This window comes from Tetrao urogallus (genome assembly GCF_951394365.1).
Source record: "Tetrao urogallus genome assembly, chromosome: 17".
NCBI classification, from domain to species: domain Eukaryota; kingdom Metazoa; phylum Chordata; class Aves; order Galliformes; family Phasianidae; genus Tetrao; species Tetrao urogallus.
The window spans coordinates 8,554,460-8,579,023 of record NC_136830.1 but is presented as its reverse complement, the minus strand read 5'-3'; the positions used below and the strand labels follow the sequence as shown (position 1 = coordinate 8,579,023).

Sequence of the window (24,564 nt, the reverse complement as noted above, 5' to 3'; positions counted from 1 at the left end):
ACTTTGCTTCTGTTGGAATAAATGGCGGAATGAAAGCAAGAAGGTCTGTCTGCCTCAGAGATAATTAAAAATCTCCATGGGTGGATTTCAGTGCTGTATGAAACAATAATAGGAAGAAGAGGGATTATAACTGTTTCTAAGCTTTTTGAATGTGTTACAGATACTACAGATACAGTATCAAAGCTTTAAATTCTGCGGGGGGCTTTCTCTGCACGTATCTTGTGGCAGTCTGTGACACTGATGGGCTGGCTCTTCATTCCTTGCTGAGGGGTCTTATTTTCATTTTCATGCATGGAAAGACAAAGTGAATGATGCAAAGGTAAACTGAATCTTTATGCAGTGCTGGGAATAAATCTCTTCTTCCTAACCTAAGTCTTCCATCTTCCTTTCCTTTCGAATGATGATTTCCCTGTGTAGTAGGAGACAAAATGTGTTGTGGAAATCAGAAATACAAAGCCTACTTCTTAATAGGAGAAAGTGAGGAAAGTGAAAATACTGTGATTCCCTGCAAGCCTTTCTGCTGATGTATACCATATGGAGTTTACTTCTCCATTAACAGAAAGGGAGCAAACCATACAATTAGAAAGCGAGCACTGGGAGTAAAGAAATATTCCTGCTTTCATTTCTGCACGGCAAATGAGTCTTGTTACTGCATGTGTGCAGGAGAAACTGGTTTGAATAGGAGTTTGAAGAAATTCTTCCTTGATCAAAGACGTGAAGCTGACATAAGCACCCTGTACTGATGTTCCTCTGTGGATAAAGCAAGTGTTAAATTGTCAGCAGTGTTTTTCAGGCTTCTTGGGTTAGAAAGCTGCAGGAGGGATAATTCAATGGAAATCAGGTATTTGCATTCCTCCAGTGAATTTGCCTGGTGTTACATTTTTATTTTTATTTTTTTGATGACATAAATATTGTAGAGGTGGGAGGATTTTATGTGGGTCTTCCACATAAAATTCTAATTTCTGGAGTCAGCATGGTCCCTAATCATGCCTTGTGACCACATAGAAGACCAGTCATCTTGCGCGTGGTGGAGGTTATTCCTGTTGATTTCTTTCCTTGCCTGTTTGAGAATTGGAACTCAAAGGCCATGATATCTTCTCTTCTGCATTCTTTTAGCTAAAGGGCTCCTGACAATTCAAGCATGAGATCTGTGATTTGTTTGGCTTGCTGATATGTGGGCATTATCCAACTTATCTGAAATCTCTTTTGTTTGTGCCCGATCATCCTTACTTTTGCACCTCTATTTCAAGCCTCCATTTACCGAATTAACTTAATAGGATGAGTTCTAAACAACTAAGAAAATCTGGAAAGTCTCTGGCATCTCAATAAAAGTCCACCCCAGCAAATACATACTATTTCTTTTCTTTTTTTCCCTTCCTCTCCCATTCCCATTCCTGTGGTCTTGCACAATCTAAAAGTCCTTTGAGAGACTGAGGGCTTGAGCACAAGGTAATACCATGAGAGAGTGGGTGACATAAAACTCACTGAGCTTGTTAAAATAATATTGCCATGGTCACTCAGCAGCCTGAAGGCCACATACACAGCAGTTATTTAGCAGGGTGGTATTTGCTACAAATTGAGACAGAGGCTCACTTCTACAGTGAGTTTATTGTTAGGTTTTCGGTATATTGTTTGCATAAATTCCCTGGACTGGCTCTCCCTCCTGAATAAACCGCATGGATCAAGTTTTATTCTGTTTCACACAAAGTTCACATCCTTTGCTGGCATGAGTCATGCTTTAACTGAGTTTACTGTGAAGGAGGAAAGTGGGCTTTAAAATGTTACTCCTCCACCCTGCCTTGGTGATGTATAACAGGATTATTAGTATGCTTGGCAGCTGCTGCTTATTATTTTTACAGAACCTAGATATGTGAAAACAAGTAGAAACTAGTTCTACAAGTAAAGGTTGAGTTCCAGTGTGAATTTAATGCAAATTTTTGAACTTTTTAAGACCAAAAACAAACAAACAAAATCCTTGTTTATGGCTTTGTCTTCCGTAAGGCTTGCCTGCTACAGCAGAAGTGGATCTAGCTTGTCTGCCTTTAGTTATTCCTCAGTTTGGGGAGAAGAGTGAAAATGGATGACTTGTAACTGAAAGCAGCAGATTTCTGCCATGGCCTGGGCATGGATATCACTGCTCACACTTCTGTACACTGACAGGTGAAAATGCTTCACACGTGAAGTATGAGCAACATGCAAAGTTGCTTCCATCCTCCTTTGGGCATGATAGATGTGATTCTTTGGCACTGTGCAGAAAGCAAATGTGCATCCTATGTGTGTATTTGTGCAGAGAGGTGAAAGACCTTTTAATTTACAGCACAGGGAGCTGTTCTGTTCAGTGTGTGTCCTCAGTACAGTTTTTTTGCAGAAACAGTAGAGAAGATACCAGAATCAATTTTACTACTCATTTTTCCTGCAGAAATTCATTGATACCTCATAAAAATTCAAATGTGGTGTAAAGAACCAAATTAACCATTTTATTTTTATTTTTGTGGGGTACTGGAGAGAAGGAGGGTGATTGTTTATTTGCTTAGGGAATTAGAATGGAGGAGGAAGGCAGCCAATAGAAGATGGACTCTTAGAGTTTTGTTTTGGCAGCAGGCCCGTTCACTTGACATGTACGACCTTTCTTTCCTAGTCCTCTTGTTCCTAGTCTGAAGAGAATTACAGAACCACTGAATCTTTTAGATTGAAAAAGACCTTCAAGATCACCAAGTCCAACTATTCATTTTCTGAGCTATGTATTATTGATGATTGCTAAACCTTCAGGGGCGTCATCTGTTCATTTCCACAGAAAAATAAGAACAACAGAGGCTGCTACCCCAACCCAGTGCATTGATAGACTCAGACTGTGTGACTTGTATGGAGCCTGTACGAGTATTTATTTATCTTAATGCTAATGCTTTTGAAGCAAAACTTGGAGGAAAGAGCTGCAATTTCATGAACACCGATGTTAGATATTAGAAAGGACTTTGCCTTTTAGGACTTAAAATGATCAAAATGAATGTTTGGTGACATGAGCTTAACTAAATTAATGCTTCCACTTGATCTATATTTAACTATCACTGATTCTGTGATTACTTATCAGTAAACTAAATAGCTGGGACATCAACAACATCAATAGCTGTGCTTGACCAGCCTGTTTCATATCCAGTTTGGCTCTGACCAGACAGATTTTTCTCCCGTGTTTTGCAGATGCTTCATTCAGTGGCACACCACCCAGCTATGCGTATGATGCAGACCGTGCTGAAGAACAGAGGCGACATCATGATATGATGCCCTACATCGATGACTCGCCATCGTCTTCCCCCCATCTCAGTTCCAAGAGTCGAGGCAGCAGAGACACCCTGTCTTCAGGGTCTCTGGAATCTACAAAATCAGTGAGTTCTTTCCTGCCTTTTTGGGGTCAATCAAACCTTGTAAAGTTGGAAGGAGTAGACTGCTTTAAGGGGGAGGGGGGCTGCCAGAATGGTAAGACAGGTTAGTTGATACAGTATCAGTCATGTGCTACTATATTGTGTATTTAATGTGAAATTGAGACTTCTGACTGATGTTCAAGCTAAATTTCAGAAATAAGTGTTCTGTGTATTTTTTTTACTCATTTTTAACTCATTTTTTCACACTTTGAATGTATTGAAGAAAAGGGATGCTTAAATGCTGCTACGAGGTCTCTAAATACCAGATGTTTTGGAAGAGGGGATACTGGACCAGAGCTTCCTAAAGTATGGGTGCATTTGGGGGCCTGTGTTCATTGTGTGCGTCTGTTTATGTGGGTTGTCATTGCCTTACACAAGGAAAATTAATTATTTTTGGGTACTTTGAAGGCTTTGGTAAGGTATCTGGAATATACAGACCATTTCTTTTGCTCTATAGAAGTGGAATAAGGAGAATTAACACTGTCAGCTCTAAACTGGAGTGACTTGTGTGGGAGATGGATGTTCATAAAAACTTTTACTGTTTACTAAATGCATATCCATATAATCTCTTCTGAGCTTTTTATCTTATCAGAATTGACTGAGTAGCTTGATTTGTGTTTTCTGTGTGGCCGTTCAGGCTATTTTGCATTATTTTTGCTTCAGGGGCATGGCTACTGTTTAGAACTTGATGTTTTTTTTTGTTGTTTATTGCATTTTTTATCTTATAGAGAATCTGCCACTTGCTTTGGTAAATAGCTATCGACTGCTCTCTTTAGTCAGAAATCTCTTATATTTAACTTGATCTGTTTGCCTTTGAACTGTAGTTTGCCATTTTTATCCTTTTGCTTTCAAAATTGCAGAGCACTTCCATGCCAAACTGATGTTTCTTTGGAAATCTTTGTCATCTGCAGATTTTTGGTTTCCCCAGTTCATTCATAAAAGTACTTAGCAGCACAAAAACAGCTCTTAGTTTCTTCCTACTCTATTTCTAAGACAGTGTAGCCAACCAGCCTTGAATTCTCAATTTGCAAATGACACTTTGAAATCTGTCATTTAAGTTGTTTAATTTGTGTTGACTTTGTATTGTTCTGTCCTATTAATCAAAGTGTCATGGGAGAAGATGAGGGGTGTTTTACAGGTATCAGTATACGTGTAAATCAACACCTTTATCAGACAGTTTTATTTATTTTATATCAAAATGATTTCCAGAGTTTGACAAGTTCCACAAACCATTGCTTTTAGCATTGATTTTATCCATCCTTCTATCATTCTTTCTTGGTTAGTGTCACATCTTGCGTTTCCTTACTTCTTCCAGGATGAATGTTAGATTATAAAGACTGCTTGAAAGTGTTCTTGTTCTTCTCCTCAAGGTCTCTTAAAGCATTATCAAGTTCATTTACTGTTGATTGTTGTATTTTATTTGAATATAGTGTATGGAATCTAGCTAGCTGCTTCTGCTTTAGCCTATTACCTCTGAGATGCTTTTTTTCCTAATTGCTCGGGGTGAGAACTCCTGTGATATCCAAGAGCCTTTTGAATGGAGAAATGATCATTAATGATTTCAAAAGCTCCAAGAATATTTTGATATTGGCTTGAGATTTTCAGGTTATGTTTCTTAGGTTAAAAGGAAAACGCGATTTGACATCATATGGCTGAGTCAAAGAACCCACTGTCACATTGTTGGCTTGGAAGAGAAACAGCCAAATGTTTCATCTTAGTCTTGATTTATTTGAATATCACCTCATAAGCATTTAAAAGTAGATAATTTAGTGTTGTCCTAACAGTACTAGAAGACTGCCTTTTAAAAAGGTAATACTTATAACCAGCTGCTTTCTTCTCTCTGACTATAAAAAGATTTTTTATTGTTTCCAAAAAATGCAGGGATACTGAGACTGATTAAACTTAAAATAATGAACTTCAACTGCTTCAGCTGATCGTGGCTGCAGTTAGTCCACAACTGACAATGCTATCTATGAATAGAGGTCCACAACAGGGAGGAAGAAATTAGTTTATAAATGGTTATGCTATTTCCTAAGCAAGTTAAACTTTGACACAAGTTGTTAGATGAGTTTTACTATAATTATGTTTTCAGCTGTAGTGGAAAAGACATCAGTAACAAAATTAAGTGTCATGTACTTTGCTCGTTGCAGTGTATTTAAACCATGTTGGATCAGAACCCTGAAATACCAGGATGCAAGTCTTTTTTTTTTTTTTCCCCTCACTACACCTCATTAGCTGAAAACATGTCTGTGTGCTTGCTTGTATAGTAGTCCCTTCTTCTGTCTTCTTACGTGCCTGCAGTTATTTAGATTATCATGGCCAGAGTCTAGAAATCAACAGTTACTGTATATAGCAACATGACAGTTGTTGTATACATACTGCTTTCTCAAAATATTACATTTGTAAGGTTGTTTAAAGGTTAAAGAATTACTGACTATGCAGTCCTGCCTTGTGCAGATAGCCTTGAGTCTTTATAATTAATTTCAATTACACAATTGTCCTATTTTTTGTATAGTTTTTTCTGTGTTATTTAGTGCATGTAACAAGTAATACTCACTGGATTCAGTGTTTTATTGCTCTGTATATGTGGGATGTTTTAAACTTAGTTCTGAGTACACAAGTACTCATTTCCTTTGGGCATGACCATTAATTCCAAATACTATCGGAATGCTATGCAGGCCTTAATTATCCCTGCAGTGTCCTGTGAGATAAGAAGATACCATGTCCACTTATCACAGGTAATGAAGGCAGAGAGATTATAGGAAGTGCATCTGCTCATTTTGAGTCCTTAATGTGAGATGTCTGATGTTATACAAAACCAGCTTCTAACTTTTAATGTGTTCTTCGCGTTCAAAGAGAAATTCCTTTAATTTCACTTGCAACCAAGGGCTAACAGCACTTCAGTCAGACACCCAGATGAAAAGCATGCAAACAATGATGTACTTTTTTTAATGTGATCATGACCAATTCATTTAGCATTGCAGACTCGGCAGCATTCTGATGTTGTTCATTGGCCTTATTCGTCAGAACAGTCTTTCTTTTGGAGATCAGATCATTGATATCTGAACATTGAGGGCATTGTTCTTTGACATATTTTTATGTCAAAGGGATTTATATATATATATTTTTACCGACTGACTAAATGCTTCTGTCTTCTGACAGAGGCTGTAGTGTTCGGTTGGGTGGCGTGGCAGGCTGGCCTCCATTTGGTTACCTAGCCAACGTAGAGAAGATGCAGAGGGACAAAGCAGTGTCTTGTTCCAAAAGAAACCAAGAGGATACCTCGTGGACTACATGTGGAGGGGCTTTATGTTCCTCAGCCTGGGAGGTGACAGACTCCCAGCACCTCATGTCCTTTGTTCCAGGAAGTGAGGGCCACAAGCTGACTTCCAGAAGGCTGCTGTTCTTCTCAACCTTTGTCACTTTGGATCTGTTTCTCAATTCCCTCTTCTGCTTACATCATCTAAGTAGACTAAAAGTTGTTGACTGCTCTGCATTCAAATTGTACAAATTCAACTGCATTTTATGTATTTCTGTGTGCTTGCTTTGTGTCCATTTCACTTGCTTTGTGTCCATCACTCAAATATATGCTCCTATCCAAAGAGGGTGATGAGGGATGCCATCCTTAGTTTTATCTTTCATTGAAGGAGGATGTAAATGAGGGCATTTTTGATGTGCATCTCAACATCCCAACTCATCATTTTTGTAGTAAGGAGGCCTTAAAAGATGTTTGCATTGAGCAGTCCAGGTTGTACCCCTCTTCTGGCTCTTCCAGAATCTCATGCTGAGATGTGGAAGCATGTCTTGGCATAAAGCCAGCGTTTTTGCCAGACTTTGTTGCTCTGAAGCAAACCTACAAGGGAAAGATGAAAAGGGAAGAGAAGGGGAAAATAAATATAAGTTGTTTATTTAAGTTGAAAGCTATATAATTTTTTCCAAACAGTTAATTATTATTGAACTTTCCAAAAATTCTGGAAGCTTTTGGAAAACGTCAAGACAAATGTTCGCCAAATGAGACACAACTGGTAAGTCCAGAAGGTGTCAGAGGGTTTAATGGGTAGTATTAATTCAGACTCTTAGAGTACAAAGAGCAAGAATGTTTCTGTTCTATGCATAAAGTCAAAGTAAGAGGTGGATAGCTATGTAGGGTAGGACAGAGGAAGATGATAGCACCCTTCTCTAGAGGAGAGTTTATTGCTTAGAGCTTGGGGTAGGTAGTTTGTTTGAGGATGAAGGCACTGAGAGAGTATAGGAAGCTTCAGTCCTGAGGATCCCATTGCTACTACTCATGTGGGAAGAGATTAGAGCAATGGAGAGGGTAAAGGTGAGAAGGCCTTTCAAAGATCAGCTTGCCAACAAAGACAGGCTCTAAGACATGGTTGGACTTAAGATTATTGGGCTCTGGAGATGGGAGCAGGACAGTCTCTCACCTGAAAATATAGCAGTCACTCTTCTAGAGATTAAGAGATGATTTTTTTTTTAATTGAATATATTTTTTACCAAAATGGTTTTCCAATTTTTGTATGCATCGCTCCCTGAGAGCAGGAGTGCTGAAGCTGAGCAGCTAGTTCCTAGTAAGAACATGCTTAGCACCTTGATTTTTTAATCAAAATTTAAAGTGCTTCAACAAAATTAAAATGCTGCTCCTCTGAATACTGTGAGATGTTAAATTCTTTAATGAAAAGATAATAATACAAATATGTAGAGTCTATCTTTTGTTGTTTGCTCTGTTGTTTTCCAGTTGAAAACAACAGTTCCAGGCTCTGGCTCCCCAGACCATGGAGGGGAATGAAAACTGGCATGTCTATGTAAGCTTCCTGTCAGGACCTGTCTGGAGCAGAACAGTCAAATTTTGCTTCATCTGACTTTTTTATTTGTGAAGTACAAGGGATGTGTACTGTTTATCCTCCTGAAGTTGAGTTCTGACAAACTGGGAAGGCACAGGAGGATGAGGGGCAGAAAAATTGACCTCTGAATGTACATTAATAAATGAGATCACTTGTCTTACAGCTCTGCTTAGTACTTCTGTTGTCAGCTTTTCCTGTGCTCTCCAACATTTCCAAATCCTTCTCCTTTCTCCCTCTTGATATTTGTTATTTACTTATTTATTTTAATTTAATGCTGCATTTTTCTCACTATCTCCAGCAGATGCAACTCTTTCTTCTCCAATTCTGTGTTGCTGGAGGGCTCTGCCTGGATGTACAGCCCTTCCTGAGGAGAGCTGGCACATCAATACTGATGTTATAAAGAATGTTGGCTCCTGTCCCTGCTCCTTCCCCTGCAAGGAGCATGATTGGATTGATTGCAGAATTTTCCCTGCCTAATATCACCTAGACAATAGGACACCTCCAGGCTGCTTGGCAGATGCTTTCAGAGATATTTAAACTTTAAAGATTAAAATGAATGTTTTTTTCTCCTTCATAGGGTGTTAGCTTGTCTGTGAGATTCTGAGCTGCCCTTACGGGAAACCTCTCCTTTGAACACGTTCATTGCACAACATGAACACACTGTACCAAAGGAAGGTCTGGAGAGTTAAAGTGCCTTTCATACGCCCACTTTGAAGCACTGGTTTTCTTTACAAAGCTGTTCTGGCAGCAACCACTTGGCCAAATCTTACACATGGTGGTTTCTAGATTCTTAATCTCTATTCTTTTAACATTTGCAATAAAGCAATTATTGCTGTTAATTTAAATAACAACCACAAACCTCTGAGCTCTTTAAAAAGAGTCGAGAAGAGCTGAACTTGTCTAATCCTTGGAGCTGGTGAATCTCAGGTTTGCTGTAATTGAATACAACAAGCAGTGCCAACCTGCTTAGTAAACTAGAGTACTTAGGCTGACAAGCTGTAAACACATTCAAAACAGCCATGGCTTCAGGCCAGCGTATGCACGCTCTCTTGTATCTTTAATGCTATTATCCACTCTGACTGGCCTTGATTCAGGTTGCAAAATTTTATTTATGATTGTGTTTGGTTTTAAAATCACTGGAATAGCAAGATGCACCACCCAGTTGAGAATAAAACAGCAAAACATTGTAAGTGTGAAATACCCATGAAACTTCCTTTATGTTGTCTTCCATCTTCCCTCCCTGTATTATATATATATCAGTAGTTCAGTGAGGGTGGGAACACAGCACTGATTTCTAGCTTGCTTTGTTGAGAGCTGGCTGCTTCTTGGATGCTCACAGCTCCTACAGAACACAGACAGGAATGCTATGGCTGCTCCCCTAGTAGAGTTTTATAAAACAGATTTATTCCTAAACCTGTGGGTAGAGAGACAATCAAGAGGTGGAAGGCCAAGGGGGAAAGGCTAGAAATGGATGCTTGAGTCAAAAAGGTAGGGATAAAATCAGAACGTGAAATACTAGCTAGGCTTGTACTAGTCAAGAACAGGCTAACCAGGGCAGGTAGGAAGCCTGGGATGCACTGCTGACCACCTGGAATTCTCTGCTTGGTGGTTAGAGTTTGCCAGCATGGGCTGCTCCCACATCCTGCTGAGAACATCCCGTCTGCACATAGCTGAATTAGTAGGTGTATTTTCCCCAGCTAATGTGATCTTCTGGATGTAGTATCAGCTGCCTGCTTTGCCACGAACTGCTTGGAGATTTCAGACTGCTTCCTGTCTGAGTAAGGGAAGTGAGTACCCAGCATTGGCAGATCTCCCTGAGCTGGTGTACATCTGGGTGATGCCTCTTGGGCCCAGAATATTCCCTCTCTTAACTGCTGTTCTCCCTGGAGCACAGAAACAGAGCAGTCAGTGAGACTTTGTGGTTACAAGGTTGCTCTTGGTTCCCCTTCCTGCAGATATGGCCAAAGCAGAAATTGCCCTTGGTGCTGCATGCATCATGCTTTTGTGTGCTCTAAGACGAGAGCAGGACAGCATTGCAGTATCTTTGCTTGCTAATTGCTCTGATTTGAGTGTGCAGGTGAGCTTGTTTCCAATTCTGTAAGCAAGAAATATTGTGATACCAAATAATAAACTTGTTTCTCCCTGATTTTGGCACTAGCTCCTAGTGAATTTCTTGATCATTGTGCAAGTTTCATGACAAGAATAACTTAAAAGCACCCTGAGGCTGCTTTCCAGAAGTTCTACAGCAAGAGCAGCTCCTTGGTGCATCAGATGATGTTGTCAGAAGAGGCCATGCCCAGCAGGAGGCTCATGTTGAGCTCTGCTTCTCAGGGAGAAATACAGAGTGGCAGCACAATGGAGGCAGCAGCATGGTGTCCTATTGATCCCTGACAGCAGCAGGAGATCATTTCTTCACATTTGAGGAATCTTTGTGTAAATTGAAGGTATTGCATTGGCAACCTTGCGGTGTGCTCTGCGACTGTTGGATAAAATCCCTCGTGAGTTTCCTCAGCAAGTGCTGCACTGTAGCTTAAAGCAGCTAGGCCCTGTTCAGGCTGGCTGGATCTGAGGCTGTCGTTTTGTAAGCATCATACTTGGAAAATGCTCCTATAAAAAGAGTTAGGACAATACTGTGGGCTTCTCAATGTGACCTTGTGTTAATGGCCAGGAAGGAGAGCCTGTAGTGTGTCCTGGGAGATGTTTGTCTCCCTGAAAGGAAAACTCTTTGAGAGGAAATTAACATTCAGGCAGAAAGTGCTGTCTCTGTCAGCTGATGCCCAGCAAGAACAGGCTTATAAATTAAAGCTTTTATTTGTGAAGAGGAAAGCTGTTTTCAGTGCTATAATGAAAACTGTTGTGTCACAGTTGCGATGGGGAAGTTTGAATCATTTAAGCTACTTGTCATCGTGTGGTGCTCCTCACAGATGTTACAAACATACCCAGCTGGTTTTTAAGCACCCACCTCCTCTAAGAGAACCTGCTAGACATAATTGTAGTGTTGTGTCAACACTGACCAGTTACTTCATCCTCAGGAGTGGGGACTTTGGAACACTGTCAGTTGTTTTTCGATGCTTCTCTACTGCATTTTTCTTTTGTAAATGTGCTAAGAAACCTTTGGAAACCCAAAGATTACTGTTCGTCTTGCATTAAGGCTCCCAGGAGGCAGCTAGATGCCTCTTTAAGTGAAAGAAATCTTTGCCAAACATCTTGGTGCTGTCTTTCTGGGTTACATGCATGTGCCATGCCTAACAGTGATGTCTGAGCAGCTATCCAGGTGCTACCACTACAGAAACTTTAAGGATCAGTCGTAGTGTTAAAGATTTCTGTTTGAGCTGTAAGAAATGTCATAGAGATGCACAGAAACGTGTTGCAGTGTTTCTTTGTTCCTGTCCCCACGTAGTTACTTTGTCACTGGTGTTTTTCTTAAATCTTCTGCGTCTGAATGCTGAACTCCGAGTTCCTGGTTTCTCTGAGATGCCCTTTCAAGGTTTTAAAAGACACCGTGGTTCTTAATGAACCTTGCTGAAAGGTGGGCTGTAAAGACCAATGTTTTCCATGTCATACACGATGTGCACATACATTTTACTCTTATGCTTCGAACTGCTTCTGTCTGTCACCTTCCTTTAAGAGGTGTTAGCAGTATCTGACGCCTCACAAAATTTTTATAAAGTATTGCTGCAAAGCCTTTTAGCCTAGAAAATAGCTTATGAAATATAACGAAAGCATTCAAAAATCAGGGTTGTTATTGATGACACTGAGTCCAAAAATACCTGGGAGCGTGAGGATCCATTTCTTTCTTAGCATGGTGCGTGGGCTCCAAGCTGCACTTAATGCGATAGCTGCTGTAAGCTTACCTGTAACCAAGGTACATCTCTCATAATGAACCTCGTATCTACATTTGCAGGGTTCAGAGTGTAGGATTCCAAGTAGAGCTATTTAAAATCAGCTGTAGACGGGCTTTATGTTCAGTCAATAGAGTGGAACATACTGTTAATGTTTCCTAATCCTCCTCCTGCTGAAATCAATAGCCAAAGATTCCTGTAGGTATTAACAGGAGTAGGATGGAGTCCCTAACAGTCTGCCTAAAGCCCTTAGAAGTATTTACCTGTTTACTTTTTCAGATCTAACGATTGTCTCCGCTCTTAGAGTCTTTTAACAACAATACAAGGGTGCAAAAATAGGAATTTTTTTTGTTTGTTTGTTTTTTAGGCAGTCATTCACAGAAATAAAAGTTGAAAATGACATTCTGTAAGAAGTGATGCTGGTGGTGTGTCATTATTTATAACCTCCACTGTTTGGCTTTTTTTTTTTTTTTTTCTTCAGAATTTATGGGGATGCTCCATTTTGTCAGGTTAAACGTTTTTCAGTGATAACTGTAGTGTAGAAAAGAGAATGTCACTTCTCTTAAAACTTGATGGCTAACATCGGTGTTTGCCCATGAATGTATTTATTCTTCTCTCTTTTTTTCCCCAGTTGTTTTGGTTAAGAACTGCTTTATGGAATTCCAATAAGAAAACCAGCATGTGCAATCCAAGCAGTGCTGATTATTCAGACTTTTAACTAAAAATAGACCTTGTGCAAGCTGGCAGTGAAAATAACTTGGTGAATAGTAAAGAGTGGGAGAAAGAACAGCCATCTTAACAGCAATGGCAGGCTGATTCTGCTCTATATTCATGTGCATCTGTGTAGAAAGAGGGAAAGTGATCCTGTCTGTGTAGGGAAACACATGGCTTTGGAGCAGAATCGTAGAGAATTCTCATGGGAGGAGAGAATGAACTGCACATAACCAAAGGTCCCTACAATTTGTTTAGAATAATAGATTTTTGAATCTTAAAGTTTTACGTTCTGATTTATGTGAAGAAACCCAGGCACCAAAGATAGATGACTAAAAACTAACATCTATAAATGAGTGCCATCAGTTTCTGGTGAATAAAAATTTTTCTTTGGTGTTTCTATGTCTGCTTCTAGAATCTTGACACTAAACACAAGTTGTTTTTTATCAGCCCGTAAGTAAATAAAATCCTTTTCCTCACCCCCTCCATTCTCATTCTCTTTTTTTTTTTCTTCTTCTCCTCACTTAACAACTTCTTTATAGAGTGAGCCAGATCTGGAGAAAGGCCTGGAGATGAGAAAATGGGTCTTGTCAGGAATCCTGGCCAGTGAGGAAACCTATCTGAGCCACTTGGAGGCTCTGCTGCTGGTAAGCACTGCTCCATTTCCACCACCAGTACTGCTATTGTTTGCTGCTACTTCCATCCAAAATTGCCCAGAACTTCACATACCTTGACTGTCAGTTGCTCAGTGCAAAAAGTACCTGTTGGCCACTTCTCTGGTCAAGAGAAAGAAGCCAAAGGAAAGGACTGGGTATGGCACAACCCAGGAGATATTAATCTGATAGCGTGCAGGAACGCTGTCTGTATTCAGTGCTAATTATTAGACACACTTCTCTACAGTTGGACAGAGATTGAGGAAACTGAGTGCGAAGTGATTTTAATCACACTATTAATATCCTGGGAAGATCCACATACCAGAGGTGGCTGATCTCCATGAGAGAATTTGCTAATGCCTAGCTTTCAGCAGTTGTGTGAATGCAAATATCACTTACAGGCTGTAAAACAACTCTTTGGAAGTATGTTTTGTCATGTGGCAAGGGTGAATGTACTTGGTTTGCATGGTAATGGTTTCCTTCATCTCTCGTTTCAGCCTATGAAGCCTTTGAAAGCAGCTGCCACCACCTCTCAGCCTGTGCTGACTAGTCAGCAGATTGAGACCATATTCTTCAAAGTGCCTGAGCTCTATGAGATCCACAAAGAATTCTATGATGGACTCTTTCCCCGAGTGCAGCAGTGGAGTCACCAGCAACGTGTTGGAGACCTCTTCCAAAAGCTGGTGAGTTGACTGCAGTCACCAAAGCTTCTCTTACCTCTCATTCTTCTCATGTGTGTTGCTACAGCTTCTTCTGGTGACTTTGCATGGACTAAAGGGATGGAAACCTGTCCCTGGAGTGAATGACAAGTTTCTAGCTTTGCCTCACTGTGGAAAAAGTGGCTCTCATTAATTACAGACTCCAAAAAGCTACGATATTAATACAAATACAGTTTTACTGAAATGTTGAATCTCAGGCTGTCTGCAGCATCATCAAACTATTTACAGGAAGATTGAGGAATGGCAGTGTTTGTTCTCTCTCTCTTTTTTTTTCTTTTTTTTTTTTTAAGTCTTTTAACACCAAAAGATAAGTATTTCTCCTTATTGCTGAGCTCCCTCACATGTATTTCCCTTTTCTCTATGGTGCTTTGCATCTACATTTTCTTATGGTGGTTGCCTTTAGCTTTGCTTTTCTAGCACTGTAGTGACTTTGATATTCCCCTTGCAGCTGAGAAGATACAGTCAGCCTGAGACTGAGACTTCTGCAAGCAGCCTCAACAAAATTCTCAGGCCGAAGTCATGTAAAGCATATTCCTAAGGCTGATTTAAAATTGCAAACTTTCTGTCTAATGAAAAATTGTTTGCATTCTAGGAGATTCCTTTGGCCTCTTTTGCCTCTCCCCTAGCGCATACAGAGAGCAAAGGGATTAAAAGGGCTGTTTTTTCCTTTTAGAAAAGAAAAGAATCTCTGCATTCCTGAGGTGCCTCTGATTCTCAGGGTAGGAGTGACATTCCAGTGAGGGGTTTATTGGATGGAGAGTGCTCTTTTCCAGGGTCACTCAATTGTTAGCAGCTGTGTAGCCCAGTACCAGCACCACTGCCTGTGGAGCAGGGGGAGAAGGGCCTGGAAGGGGATGTTTTCCATGCATGCTGACAGCTCAAGATGAAAATATGGGAATCTGCTTTCCACTGCCAGCATGTTTTAGCCAGAAGGGGTCAAGTTGATATCTTGGCCAGTAGCTCTGCATATGCAATTTAAGCATCTGGTTTAAGAAGACAAAACCAATTGCTTCTGGTTGCTGAAGCAAACATAGACATAGGTTGTTCTGAAAGTAATGCCTCCTGTTTATTTCCATGAAAGCTCCTGCTTCGTATGCACTCCCATGTCAGATGCCTTTCTGTCAGAATGCCCCTCTGCTCTGGCTGTTGCACAGCAACAGGATGTAACAGAATATTGTTGGGAAGGTTCAACCTCTGCAGCTATTTAGGTCTTTGTTTAAGACCATTTCTTGCTGATGGTGGTTACAGGCCCTTCTGTGGCATTCTCATTTTTATCTTCCCTTGATTCTTGGGAATTTGTAACAGCATTTATTAGTATTGGAAGCAAACAAATTGATCTGGTGCAGGCAGCTGAGCTAGCTTAGTGGTTTTGGATTCTGATGGTTTGGTTCAGATTCAGTGGGAACTGTGAACTCTGCTGCATGAAGTAAAGCTCATCATTTGTGGCAGATGGGAGAGACAGCAAGATCAGCAGGCATTAGAAGATATCTTTACAGGATATACATCAAATCTTCTGGAATAGATTGTTTAGTTGTGGTTGTGTTATGCAATTTGTTGATAAAGGCTGGAATCCTTGCTATTATCCTGAGGTCTCTGTGAACATAAATCTTGAACATCTTATAAAATAAAGCAATGTGGGTTGAAGTTAGTGCATGTCACAAGTTCCAGAATTTCTTGTGGTCTGGCACAAATAATCATCCATTTGCAGTGCCAGTGGCTGTTATTCCACCTTTTTCACAGAATTATAGAATGGATACAGAGGTCAGAAGGGACCTCTGGAGGTCATCTGTTCCAGCTTCCCTGCTCAAGGAAGGCCAGCAAAGCCTCCCAGAGCAGACTGCCAAGGACTGTGTCCGAGAGGCTTTGGAATATCTCCAAGGATGAAGGCTGAACAACCTCTGTGGGCATCTTGTTCTGATGTCACCTGCACAGTAAAGAAGTGCTTCCTGATATTCAGGCAGAACCTCCTGTGTTCCAGTTAGTGCCCTTTGCCTCTTGGTCTGTCATTGGATGAGTTTTCCTGTTGAAACTAAGGAAAAGAGGGGAGAAAAAAACCAACATCAACAATGAAACCATCAAGAATGTGGGATTGAAATGGGCTTCTCATGTTTGTGGAATATTTTATACAGTTTTTAGGAATAAATATTTAGCAAATATTGTCTCTAATAGTTTTCAAGAATGGAAAACTTTTCACCAAAAAACAATTAGTTTTGCCAAAGTTTATTTAGTTTTCGTTATGCTCTTTTTAATTAAAAAAGGGAAAACTCAAACTAGCATAAAAACTTGGGGAGCATTATTGGAAGATCAGTTTTTAATGGAAGCAATGTTTTAATGACAGCATCTGTAGGGAAGAAAAACAAAGCTTATAGAGCCTGTTCAGGAGTAGCAGGAAATGAAAGAGCCACACTATAATGGAGAAACTCTAAATCTCTGCCTTGTCATCTGGCATCATCCAAACCTGAGTGTCATAAGCCCTGCAAATGAGCAGTAATTCTGACAGCTACTTCTTCAGGGATTCGTGCCCCACTGGCAGCTGGGACTGAGTCACTTCTGGCAAAATGGGCACAGTCTCTTTCAGCTTCAGTCATAAGCATGTTTTATGGTATGAGAGTTTAGACTTGGGCAGCCTGGTCTGGTATGAAATGGGGAGGTTGGTGGCCCTGCATTTGGCAGGGCGGTTGGAGATTCATGATCCTTGAGGTCCATTCCAACTCTGGCCTTTCTGTGATTCTGTGACCAGTACCCAGTCTTTCAGTAAAATCTGCCATAGAGAATAGTCTCTGTTAGCTAACACTAACATTTGCTGCAGCAAATGCTCTCCATGCAGTGCCTTTTTCTCATCCGTTATCTCTTGCATAAAGCTCCAGAGAGAATGGAGAACAGTGGTTATGGGAGAGCCAGAGAGGAAAAAAGCACTGTCTGTGAGAAAGTTCACTGCTCTGCCTGTTGTACCTCTTGGGCAAAGGGGAGCTGTAGAAGTGATAGGGTAAATGCAAGCTTTGCTGGTAACAGGCTTCTTTCAAATTGAGTCTTTTACAGCACCCCACCTATTGGCTCGCTGCTGACCACGCATTTGAGAGCACGTTCAAACTGTGAGGTGTTTACAGCACAGCCTGTGCTGCTCCGCAACATAAAGGCTGCTCTGCGATCCAGACAAGCTTGGAAGCTACCCAGGGATTTCCTGAGCTGGATCTTTTGTTCTCTGGCACAAATATGGCTGCAGTTAATAAGTCAGAAAATGGGATCGGTGCTAGGGCTCAGTGATGATAGTGGCTCATTACTGGACTCTGCTCCATCTTCACCTGGACCTAAGTGCTGCAGTCACTGCCTTCACAGACAGATTGTGCTGGATTTCTGCTACATTTTCAGCATCTTCTGTCCTTATTACAATGTTTTCTGATGCATGTATAGTTTAATATCTGGGCTTGTTTTAGTGTGACCAGCATGTGTGCAAAAGCTCCAGCTAGTAGCTTACTGGGGTCACATTTGTGCTGTTTGGCTGAATCATTCCTGTCTGATTCATATTTTGTGGCAACCATCCAGCAGTTCCAGTTACATCAATGAGCTAAAATATTAATAGATACTAATCTGGCAGTTCAGAAGGGAAAAATAGATGGCAGTAATAAAGATGTGTCATCCTCACAGGCCAGTAAGTGAATCTGTTGAGGATATTTGGAGTTAGGTGTATGGAAGACCTGCCCTGGTTAAGCTTTTAACAGGTTAGAGATGTCTTTCTGGGCCTGCTCAGTATTCCCTGTGATTCTTTGTTGTGAAGGAACGTGACCTGATCATTAGATACTCAGTCTGGCCATCCCAAACTCGTCTTCCTCAGCATTTATTTGATTTTGTTTTGCTTCCTGCAGGCCAGCCAGCTGGGAGTGTACCGGGCCTTTGTGGATAACTATGAAGTTGCCATGGAGACAGCAGAGAAATGCTGCCAAGCCAATGCTCAGTTTGCTGAAATCTCTGAGGTAATGTCACGGTATTCAGACACATGAGCCATCTGAATCTGACTAATACCCTGCAGTGTCACTTATCTATTCTCCAACACTCTTTGCAGCCCTGACTTCTGGAGGAGTTATGAGCTCCCTTAGACTCACTGCTTCAGCTTGGATTCTTACAATGATTTATATTTTGGGCTAGTAGAGGTTATCCTATACACTGCCTTTATGTGCTGTCCCTACCCAGGAAATCTTGTAACAACTGACATTCCTGTGAGCTTTTCAGCTCTGTGCCACCTGCATGCATTTCTAGAGGGAAAGTTGTTATTTGAGCTTCCCAAATATTGCTCTTCCTAATGATTATGCTGACTGCATGTAAAAAAAGCCATCTTTAATGGCTTGCATTATGTCTACAATGGAATTGCAGGCTTCCCTGGTTTGGAGAAGAGGACAGAAAATTCTGTTTAAAATGGCAAGTGTATTAAGTGTAATGTAGATTATTTATCAGCTGCTCTCATTTCCTCAAAGGGGAGTACTTTGTGTCAAAATGCTTTAAAGAACATCCCAGGCCACCAGCTTTGCCTGCAGTGCTTCTTAACTGTTTGCATTGCAGTGATCATGTCTTGAAAAACTCAGTTGCCAAGAAAACGTGAACTTCATATCTGTATCCTTAAAAACAAGCAAATAAATAATCAGAGCTGAATAATACTAGGGTGTTTATTGCTCTGAAAAATCTATTGAGTACATTCAACATTGTTAGGATCTGACGTACTACTCAACAGAGTGCAGGTTCTTCTATTTTCTCCTTTACTGAGGGTTTTCATTGAGTTCTGATCCTTTGTCTACCACTTCTTTGCTCCTGTGGTGTCCACTTATTAGCAGAGTAGCTTCCTCTGCGCTCCCTTTTCTCTAAGTACTGAAATGCCTTCCACAGAGTTTCCCATTTATTAACAGTAGCAAAAAAGAAAAGTCACAGGCATTGTTCCTTTTCTGTTGTGAAAGGCAGCTGACTTCTCCAAGGTCACCTAGCTCTGGGCATAGATAAGTATAATCAGGGGGTGCTAAATCCCAATCCTGCGCTTTATTTATTGGTGGTGTGTACATGCTATGACAATGGCTGCATTGTTGTGGACATGCCTTTCTCTTGCAGGTGATTAAAATTTCTACCATCCCTATGTTGCTGTAGGTGGTTCCCTCTTTCGTTGCTTCTCTATTGATGCAAACTCCTAAGAAATCTGATTATTATTTGAGATGTGTAGGTGCCTTTGTCACGGCAATGGTGAAATTATCAAGAAAACAAGCATATTTTTTCCTTCATTGATTTGAATTGTGGCAGGGCTGTCCTCCAGTCATTCTTTGGCCCTTCTTTGGAGGAGCAGATAGTCTCTTACATTCCCATGTGATATTTCAAGGTGATTGACCGTCTGCTACGTGGGTTTTCTTTTTCTTTTAGAATCTAAAGGCTAGAAGCACAAAGGAATCTAAAGATCAGACGACGAAAAATTCCTTGGAAAGTGAGTGATCCATGCAGAGGATACTGGTTTGTCAGGACTGCGTGGGGGCTGTTGCCAAGCCTCCACTCACTTCTTCTTTTTAAATGTTGGAAGGTTGTGGAGTCTCTGTTGGCTTTCCATGGGAAATCAGTTCCCTTTTGCTAAGTAGTAGAGCTTCTGCGTAGTAAATTGCATGCATGCATGGGTGAGCTCCTGCCCAGCTTAAACCTGATGAGTCCCTTTGGGCATAACCAGGCTAACCAAAGGACTGCTGTGTTCTTAAGAAAGCACCTACTACCCAGTGTTAGCACAAACATCAGCCTAGAAGTAATTGCTCTATTTTTTTGCCTTCTCTAGAGAGCTTGGTCAAGCTCAGTTCTCATTGTGCTTGCCTTTACATGTATACATAGTAGAAGATAAGCTATGTTATATGAAGCTTCCATAATGATTAATGTAAAAGCCAATCCCCTTCCTTTTTTGGCCTGTTATCAGGGTTTGGAAGCACTCAACAGTGTCATGCTGAACTCCAGAAGGAGGGATGCACTGCCAACCTTTCAGGGACCTCCTTGGCAACTTTAAGAGTGCAAGGCCCTATTCTGACCTGTGGGACCAGGCAGGTTGCCAGGAAATTGTTGCAAGTGTGCCATGCTGTTTGCAGTTGTTTTGTACCACCTTGTGTGCTCCTCACCCACTGTGTGACAGAATACGCTCACAAGTGGGTATTTGTTTGCTGTAGAGCATGTTTATTTCCTCTGTGCGTTCATGTGTATTTTACTGGCTGTGTAGCACGTTAACCTTGGAGAAGAGTTTCTAGTACCTCATCAGTTAATAAACCTGTGCCTGTATGCTCAGTGGCATTGGACAAGTTGTTCTCTAAGGGCTGCATTTAGGTACCTCTTTTTTATGTTCCTGCTGCGTTCTTTTCACAGCTCTGCTATACAAGCCAGTGGATCGAGTGACTCGCAGCACACTTGTACTGCATGTAAGTATCTGAAGGGTAGCTTTCCAACTTTTCTCCCATTTCCTATTTTCTTTTCCTCTCATGTTTCCCACTGAGCTGCAGGACTGCAAAAACTAAGCTGCTGTGCAGCATAGGAGCCTCTTCTGTTTACACTGAGGAGAGGGAGCCCATGGTACCCTGGTAGCTCTCCAGTGATGTTACAAACTACAAAGTTGTCGTTTCTCTTCCTGTGTAGTTACAGCCTTACTCTAGCCTGTAAGAAGCCATGGAGTATCTTCTCCGATGGCTTCAGCTGGGGACTTAGCTCTGGGGGCACTGCTTTCCAGTGCTGCTCATGATTCTGTTCTTCGCTTGTGTTCTTGGTGGCAGGATTTGCTCAAGCACACTCCAGTGAGCCACCCTGATCACCCACTCCTGCAGGACGCCCTGCGGATCTCGCAGAACTTCCTTTCCAGCATCAATGAGGAGATCACTCCTCGTCGGCAGTCCATGACTGTAAAGAAGGGAGAGGTGAGTCTTCCTGCTTCCATTATTTTCTCAGTTCCTAAATACTGGTTGTACCTTTGTGGAGCAGGCTGGGAACCTGAGCTATTAATTTGTTTGTTGCTAAGAAACAGTTTATACAGTGTCCTTGTTTTCTAAAGGATATTGTACAGCTCCTCTCTGTTTTCTGCTAGGAAAACAGTTTGGAAACCAGGAGGAAAAGAATGATTGGAGTTTTGTCCTTAGCACTTTTATAATGATTTGTCATACATCATTTCTACAATGCATAGTTATGTAGTAAATATATTTTACCTGCAAACACACAGGAAGCCTAGGAAGAGAAAAAGATGAGGAATTATCAGAAATCATAACAGGTTAGGAAATGTTATGGCCTAAATATTAATTCATGCCATAAAATCATTTTTTTTGCATCCTCATTTCTAAAGAACAATATTGTGAATGGGACAGAGAAGCAAAACAAATGAAATGGGCTGGGAAAGCTGAGGGAGATGTTAAAATCCTATAAGTGTGGTACAATTCTTCTCAGCTCTGCTATGAGTTTGAATATGCCCGAGAAGCTCCAGCATGTGGGGTTCCCTTACCTGCATGTCATGCTGTGCAAGGAAAGCATAAACCTACACAGCAGTAAACTTCTGCGTGCCTGAATGGGCTCGATTCATACGCCTTGTGATTTCATTAGATGGCAATTCAGTCCTTCCTGGTGAGGGCACACTGGGACTGACAGAAGTACGAAGGGACAGGAGGATGTAGGATATTGGACAAAAGGGAGGTGCAGCTCAAATAATAAATTTGTAAGAGGAATTGTGGCAGCATGCTGAAGACACTGGCTGATCAAAAGTGACCCAAATTACCCTGTACAAAAACATCTCCTACAAATCCCAGAAGATTGTTAACATACCACAAACCTTCAAGATGTATTCCCAAATCCTGTCAGCTAAACATGCTTGCTTTTAGCTGTTAAACTGATTATCAGCTGACAAAGATCAGCTAGAAGCTGCAGTACTGGAAATTAGGTGTACTGTTCACCTGTGACGCTTGCTCCTATTCTCATTTTATTAACTGAGGAAGGCTGCTGCTGAGAAGAGGGGAGACTGAGCAATTGAAGGCTGAGATGGAAGCTCAAACGTCAGTCACCAGGGCCTGGAGATAGCAGATAGCCTCATTAAAGTGGATGCTGATTGAGTCACAGCAGAAACTGCAGGCTGGAATGTCCCCGTGCAGGGGAGGGAGCACTTTGTGTTCTCCGGTTGTCTGTCAGCATCTCAATGAGGGATGCAGGCTTTGGAAAGTGTCACGCAGAATCCTAATGAAGTGCCAGTGCATAGGCAGCGGGGCTGTCTTGGGAGGATAATCCTGATGATCTCTTTTTGGAGCAATATGTTTGTCAGATCTTACAAAGCAGGAAGGAGGAGGCCTGTTGGAATTGTGCTCAGCAGGCCTGTTCACAAGCTCAGTGGTCCTCTAGTGCTTTTGTGTGTGATGGAGGGAGAGTGCATATTGAAGGATAGGGCTGTAGGTGTGCTGGACGAAACTGGAACCCTTTGTGCTCTCCCTCACTGCACACTCCTTGTACTGAGCCTAGGGAAGAAAAGAACTTGCTTCTGATGCTTCCCTGTTTGTCTTCCACTTTGAGAGGCTGAATGTGGGTACTTTCTCCACTTGTATTCCACATTCTTTCGAATCAGTATCTATCTGTCTGGGGAGTAGCTACGTTCATTCTTTGCGTAATAATCCAGAGGCAGAAGCAGGCTTCCAACTGCTTTGTGTGGGTTAGTGACAGGTGTTGCTTCCTACAGGCTACTCACCTTGGGGTCATAGCTGGGTTTTGTTTATGCCTGTACATTTTTCCTTTTCTCCTCCCACTCCCCTTGCTTATGCTTCCCCTGGGGTGACAGGACAGTGTGCAGTTCGCATTTCTTAATTGACTACTCTCAATACATAATGCATTTTTTTATTTTAATGAGTCACCAGCTTGCTTTGATAGCTTTTTTTAATTATCATTATTATTTGTCTTACTCCCCTTTGAAATTTCCTTGGTGAAAAAAGGAAGGAGGGAAAATAGCATTTTCCCCTCATGCATTGCTTAGGTGCTGATCTCAGTTGTCTTTTTTCCCCAGTCCTTGCCTTTTATGCAGAATGTGTTTCCTCCTTGGGGTGCATCATGGGGAGGAGTCAAATCTCCTTTTCTCCAGCTCTTTTTTTCAGGATCTCTTTGAACTGAGGAAAGCAGCGAGTGGCTAATCTCCCTAGTGACAGGCTGCTAAGAAGAGTGCAGGTCAAAACATAGAACAAGCTCACGAACAGTCTTGATCTCTTTTACAAAAGGTGGTTCCTGCTCTGTGAGCGTTGGCTCACACTGACCTGCCTGCTGCCTTCCTGAATGACATCAGATATTGTTCCTGCACAGGAGCATCCAAATCCTGTTTCGCATGGCAGGCTTTTTTTGCTACTTCTGGGTTTATGTATGTGAACTGAAAGTTTTCTGTGATGCACGAACAAGATTTAATCTGCTGGGGCTAAATGAATATTTCAGTTAGTGTGAGGAGATGAATGCAAAGGGAGTAAAACCATTCACTGCGGAGACAGAAGGGGCTGTAACAGGAAAGGGAGGATCAATTGGGCTAAGCCTACAAGCCAGGATGGAGGGAATACTGCACATAGTTTGGCCCTTGCTGCTGGTCAGGCTAACATTAACCACAGTTCTTTGTTCTGTAGTTTGCTAGGGACTGCTGGTACAGAGGATCCAGGATAGCACCAGCCCCGTCCTGTTTGGTTTGTGAGTGGTTCACTCAATGCATTTGTTTGGTGTTTGGGAAGGCAGCAGTGGCCCTGAGGCTGAATTTAACTAGCAGAGCATTGGAGTCTGTGCTGAGGAGAAGGATGCACTGTGTTCCTCCATGATCTGCAGAAGGGTTTGAATATGTCCTCACAGTAAGATTCCGAAGGAAAGGCAGAAGTGTGGGGAGGAGTAAAGACTTAGCAATTTTTGATGGCTTTTCTGGTCTTGCCTGGAGAATTTCAGGTCCAGCTCAGTCTGTACCTCTCAGGAATGGTTTGGGCCTTTTGTAGCTGGCAGCACAGGGGAGCCAGGAGGGATTTACTGAAGGCTTTTTCCAGACTTTTGACTCTGTCTCCCTTCAACCTGATCTGTGCTATTCTCTCGCTGCTCCTTCCCAGCTTACTACTTCTGTAATTTTACTTCTTCGTATTTTTGATGTTTTATCTGCAGATATCCACTTCACCAACTCAAAAAATCAGTTTCACAAAAGGAGGGAAGAGGGTCTGCATAGCACAGCACCCTTTGACTCAGAAAGGGAATATGGAGAATCTTGAACCCCTTAAGACCATGGAGCAGGCCTCTTACATGCTCACTGCTGACCCTTCTTCTCCTCTGTTCTTTCATCTTTAATAGGAAACCTATTTAAGGTTTTACAGGGGTTGGTCCCTTAGACAAGCAGGAAAATAAGTGCTTTGAGA

General features: G+C 41.5%; 1 protein-coding gene across 2 annotated transcripts in view; it reads left to right on the top strand.

Moving 5' to 3' along the window:
* The window catches only part of BCR (BCR activator of RhoGEF and GTPase), a gene marked incomplete at both ends in the record, with an annotated part of 91,971 nt that overhangs the window by 42,661 nt on the left and 24,746 nt on the right, over window positions 1-24,564 (top strand). For both annotated transcript variants that reach the window (XM_079543735.1, XM_079543734.1), the window contains 7 exons: window positions 3,196-3,380; window positions 13,359-13,463; window positions 13,967-14,152; window positions 18,052-18,159; window positions 19,583-19,643; window positions 20,552-20,604; window positions 20,953-21,093. In XM_079543735.1, coding sequence (XP_079399861.1) covers window positions 3,196-3,380; window positions 13,359-13,463; window positions 13,967-14,152; window positions 18,052-18,159; window positions 19,583-19,643; window positions 20,552-20,604; window positions 20,953-21,093 — 839 coding nt within the window. The remainder of the gene's footprint in view (window positions 1-3,195; window positions 3,381-13,358; window positions 13,464-13,966; window positions 14,153-18,051; window positions 18,160-19,582; window positions 19,644-20,551; window positions 20,605-20,952; window positions 21,094-24,564) is intronic.